Below are 5,607 nucleotides of genomic sequence, written 5' to 3'. Positions count from 1 at the left end.
TCCCACTCAACCATGTATGCCACATGCTCGAAACCAGCCTGTTGGAGGTATTCTCTGATACGCTCGTCGGGTCTCGCCAGTAAATTTTGACGCGTTCGTAACATCCTATTAGGTTAAAAAATATTTAACATTTATGTCAAATATGTGCTTAAAATAATATAAATATCTTTAACTTATTAAACACAAAATTAAATAGTATACTAGTTAGTCAAGTCTGCCGTCAATGTACTCTACTTGATCTAATCTATACAACGCATCCTTGTAACCTACTAATGCTGAGTCCATCAAAGTATCTAAATTCAAATGAGTATAAAATTAATAACAATATTTTCTACACCTAAAAAATTCAAAAATTCCTAATATTCTAAACTGTTAAAAAAATATCAATAAGTAACTAAATCTAATTAACTTTTATGATAATTTCTTAATCACTAACTCTGAAAATACTTGTTAAATTTTTTGAGTAATTAGTTCTAAATGATTATCTCTATATTTTTTACTAAATCATTTTAAATAATAAACTCCAAATTTTTAATTAATTAAGTATATATAATTATAAATTTAATACTTTCTAATGTTAACATGTGCTATCAACAATTTTATTCTAAATTAATTATATAAAAATAATAAATTCAAAACAAAGAAGTAGTTTAAATAATTTATTTAAAATTTAACATGAAGTGAGGAGATGAAAGGAGAGAAACTTGAGCAAAGATGATGAAAGTGAAAAGGAGAGAAAGAGTAAAAAAAAGAGGAAGGTTCACCTTAGATGAAAAGTGAAAATGAGGGGATCACTTCCATTTTTATAGGTTTCACAAAATTTGCTGTGCCAATGGGCGAACTTCATAAAAATAAACAAATTTATCGTTTGTGGTGGGCAAACTTGCTTCAAACTCTAAAAGAAAAATATATTCTAAAAATTAAAGATAAAATTATTTGTTTTGGAAAATAAATAAATATTTGAATTTATTTTTAAAAAATTTTCTATCTCCTAACCTAGCAGGTTAAAGATTAATATGTCACAGATTTATTTAATGGTCTATGCTAGCCAATAGATTAGTGTATACTTGTTTATTCAAACTTTCATACTTGTTTAAGAGTACGCGTGAGTTAACCACTTGACTTATTCAAATCAGCTGGATTTAAAGAATTTTTTCTTAATTCAAGAGAGAAAGAGGGGAAAAAACCCGAAAAAAAGTGGCAAAATTTTGGGAAAACAAAGGTGGCCGAAATTATGAAGAGAATGAAGCAGTAGGATCAGAAAAAGTTTGGTCACAAACAAATAGGGTTTATTTTGGGTCAAATAGTTATTAACTTTTTTTGTGAGAAAGTCTAACTAAGTTGGTTAATAACAAAGGTCCTATTTCTGTTTTCATATATGATTTTATTAATAACTTCTCTATCGTTGCTTACCATACTTAATCGGTAAGATCTCACAAATACGGAGATAATTTTGGCTTGAAAACAAAACCTAATTTTTTTCGGCTCATTGAAGCATTTACCTTGATAATAGTTTAGTGGACCGATTTATATTTCATTAATTTTATAAAGCAATGCTCAAGTTGCATTTACTACTACGATCAATTTAAACTTTTAAGGCAAGAATAACTTGTTGTATACGTAAGCATATTGTTATTATAGGCTACTTCCATGCTTTTTATGTCTCAGATTATACTATCCCCATTAATAACTAATAAAAGCTTACGATCGATTCCCAATTAAATAATGTCTCTTTAAAACAGGGAAACATACAAAGCCAATGGAATGGTCCCATATTTGCCCACTTATTCCTACAGAAGCATCTACCTAATAGATCATGACCTTGAAATATTGTTTATTCTAATGCAATCAACAAGCACTGCCCAATATATGATATCAACCGAAGTACTGGTAAATGGTAATATTGTCATATGTTCAGCTTCCTGTGATTTTCTTGTAAATTGCAAAGGTAGGTACAATCACCATTTGGGATGCATATTGAACATTACAGTTCTACTGAATGATATAGACTACAATCTTAAATCGTAGTGAGGCAAAAGAAGAAAGGAAATTCATTCATATTGCTGCAAATATACATCTGTATGTGCTCTGTGATTCTGTTTGATATCTATAAAATCATTTAAAAATCAAAATTTTTGTTACAGAAAGGCCCCCTGAAGTAAAAAAATCAATGAAAAGAATGAATGCCTGCCTATTACAGGTATGAATATTATGCTTTACATGGGTACCAGCTACCAAGATGTTAGCACCCTGATTGATTAGTGTCCACTATAGTAAAGACCTGTCCCAGGGCAACAACCCTGTTACAGGATCAGCAAAATAGGACAGAAGGAAGTCCTTCAGGCCAGTGTCCCAAACCTCACAAAACCGGAGGTGCCAGTTAGGTGGTTCAATGGCTTCCGTGCCGAGCCCCGGCGCTCTATCTTTTGATCCTTTGTTTTGATCCTCTTGCCAGTCAACAACATAGGTAGCAACCCTTCTGAAGAACTTGGCTTTGAAGGTATCCCAAACTTGATACTTGTAGTGGTTTATCACAGCACTTCCTTCAGGCATATTCACATATCTGAACCCTTCCCTCAGCTGAAAATGGTGCACCACATTAAGGAGACTGACGTGGAGCAAATCCGGCCGCACAATGGATTTGTGCCGCTCTGGGCTCTGAAGCCGGCATGTGTATCCCACAGTAACCCCTTGCTTAGGGTGTGATCTCAACCCAGAGGGACCAAAGCTATGGCAAGCTGTTCTTATCTCGGCAATAGACCGAGAAGATGAGTAATTCGCCACAACCGATCTCAGAGAATTCTCACCGGGAAGACCACCACCCTGCCCAAGTTGGTGATGGAATTCATTGGGGAAATAGAAGAACTCATCAACATCAAAGAACCCCACCCACTTGCACTCATCTCTAGCCTTCAAAGCACAGTGAGAAAACCCAGCTTCTTGAGTCTTGATCCAAGGCCATACCTGCCTAGTAACATTAAACCCTTGAGAATCAAGATCCTGAATCACCTCCTCAATATCATCATCACTATTGTTATCATATATGAACCAACGCTCCACACCAAGCCAAGCATGGTACATAACCCACTCCCTCAGCGCAGAACCCTGGTTCCACACCATGGTACATACACAAAGCTCATATTTTCCCCTCTTTTTCTTACCCTTTCCATCAATTCTAGCCACAGAGGGCAATATGGTCCGAACCGGGTGCCGGAAATTCCCACTCAAATGGCTCACAGTAACCCCAACCCCTTTAGCCCTATCAGTGTTGTTCCTAACACCCTGCGGCAGCAAGCACCTCACAACTTCTTGCGCCACCGAAACTGCCCTCGTCGTTATCAAAAACGAACCGTCTTTGTTCAAGTTCTTGAACCCAAAGTGGCACCGGAAATGGGTCGGATCGGAAACCTTGTGTGGTCTCAGATTCAAACCCTTCACGAACACAACAACGGTGTTGCTCTCTCTATCAAGGCTCGCCTCGTAAACCCCCTTTTCCCAAGACTGAACCACCGTTTGGTTCATCGTGAAATACGAACTCCGTCGAATCAAGTTGCCCCCCCGCCGGCGCAAATCAACGGCGGTTCCGTTGGTCCGTGGAAAGGGACACCTGGCAATGGATCGGGATTCATCAAAGCGGTCGGTTGAGAGAACTGGTTGAACCTCAATAACAAGCGGTTCAGTTGAACCGGAGGAAGAAGAAGAAGAAGCGTTTGTGTAGTAATAATAGACACATTCAAGTTGGTGGGGGTTGATGTGGTGGTTGGTGAGTAGAAGGAGGAGGTAGTGGTTAGGGAATTGGATGCGGTGTTGGAGTGTGAAGGAAGGGGTGGAAGAAGTGAGAGGTGTTAAGGGGTCAAGAATGGAGTTGCTGGTGGCGGAGGAGTAGAGGAGAGAGAGCGCGAGGGGAGGGCGAAGGAGGGTGGCGGTGTTGAAGTTGAAGAAGAAGAGGAAGAAGCGGTGGTGTGAGGACATGAAGAGTATGAAGATTATGAAGGATGAGCAGAGGAAGAGTGATCTTGATGATGAGAGGCTCAACAAGATGTGCCTCCCTCGCTTCCTCTTTCTTCTTTGTTCTGCCGCCTCCATCTTCTTGGTGGAGAGAGAGAGAGAGAGAGAGAGAGAGAGAGAGAATAGAATTGGGAAGGTGAAAAAGAATGAAGGAATTAATGGACAAGTGGAGTTCAGATTTGGTGTGTGGTTAATGCGTTAATGGGGGAAAGAAAAAGAAAAAGAAAAAAAAAGAAAGAAAGGAGGAATGGAGAAGGTTGTATCTGATAGCTATAGCTAGTTAGCTACGGCTCTAATTCTCTCTCTCTCTCTATCTAATTCTCTCTCATTCTCTCTGCATAGCCATTACATTATATTAGCCAGTAGGATGTGGAATAATGTTAGAATATATGTGGGTTAAACTAGCCCTCAAAAGTGCAAAAAGAACACAACTTTAGATTCTGGCTGGACTCTGCTGGACTGGGGTAAGTTAAGGGGTAACATTAGCTAGCGCTACATCGGTGAAATAAGGACTAAGGAGGATTGCAATCAGAGGGAAAAAGGAATTTCTTTAAATAAAAATGTTACTTGTATACCAAAATTAATCACTATATTTAAATATAGATTATTTTAATATATATTTTGTATTTTAATTTATATTTTATATTAATAATTAATTTTGATGGCTGATTTTAATATATATATAACAGTCATTTTTTTAATTATTTTTATATAAAATTAATTTTTAAAATAGTATCTGAAGTTGCACTCGAACTTTAAAGTGGTCTATAAAATTAATAATTATCCAAAATTGTCTTCAAAATTACACTCTAGAACTCATAGTAGTCTGTAGTTGCTAAACTAGATTGATTGCTACCAAAACGACATCATTTTGTATTTATATATAAAAAAAATCCATTAGCCTTCAATGTCCCCCTCCCCAACCCCTTTTCCTTCATTATGGACATATTCCCAAACCATATTCCAAGCGGCATTTTCACTAGATCTCTGTTTTGTCACCCCAAGCTCTTCAACAAGATCTTTCACTGCTTCTCCTCTTACCGCTACTTTGATATAATGGAGATCAACGACATCAACACCAACGAGCTCTACAATGCCGTCTAGCTCTACCTTAGCTCCTCTGTCTCCGTCACCGACAACTACCTCATCCACACACGCGACCTCAACTCCTCTGCCTTCACTTTCGATCTCGCCAACAATGACACCATGTTTGAAACCTTCAACAACGCTACTGTCCTTTGGGAATACATTACCCAAAAACTTCTATCACAGAACCTTCTCCCTCATCTCATTGCCATCGTTGCAGAGTCCTTCTATCTTCATTATGAGCTTCTTAATTTGCCCCTTTCTCTCTGCACTCTCGCTTGCAAGCTCATCCCTCTCCCTCTCCAAAGTCTTGATCCTCGACCGTTCATCGAAACCATTAGAAAAAGTATCTTCTGTCGTCGTTTCAACCATCTAGCTCTATAGAAATAAAAAATTGAAAAAAAAATCTGAATCAACAGCGCAAAGCAGAACAAATTGAAAATATGAAGATTTTGGCCTTCAAAAATTTTTTGTACAAGCAAACAGTAGAATTGAGAATTATTGAAGATTGAG

The 5,607-nt window shown here is 37.5% G+C and overlaps 1 protein-coding gene across 1 annotated transcript; it reads right to left on the bottom strand.

Annotated features, from left to right (window-relative positions):
* Positions 1-2,028: 2,028 nt before the first annotated feature.
* On the bottom strand, positions 2,029-4,523 carry LOC107643465 (glycosyltransferase family protein (DUF23)). The gene has a single exon (XM_016347118.3). The coding sequence runs from the start codon at positions 4,084-4,086 to the stop codon at positions 2,269-2,271; it is 1,818 nt and encodes a 605-aa protein (XP_016202604.2). The 5' UTR covers positions 4,087-4,523; the 3' UTR covers positions 2,029-2,268.
* Between the last annotated feature and the right edge of the window lie 1,084 nt (positions 4,524-5,607).

Source organism: Arachis ipaensis, chromosome B5, assembly GCF_059453495.1.
Source record: "Arachis ipaensis isolate K30076 ecotype BB chromosome B5, ASM5945349v1, whole genome shotgun sequence".
NCBI classification, from domain to species: Eukaryota; Viridiplantae; Streptophyta; class Magnoliopsida; order Fabales; family Fabaceae; genus Arachis; species Arachis ipaensis.
This window is presented reverse-complemented; position numbering and strand designations above follow the sequence as displayed.

Bases quoted from the DNA above. Each gene is read 5' to 3' on its own strand.
- LOC107643465 (XM_016347118.3), bottom strand. From the start codon at position 4,086: ATGGAGGCGGCAGAACAAAGAAGAAAGAGGAAGCGAGGGAGGCACATC.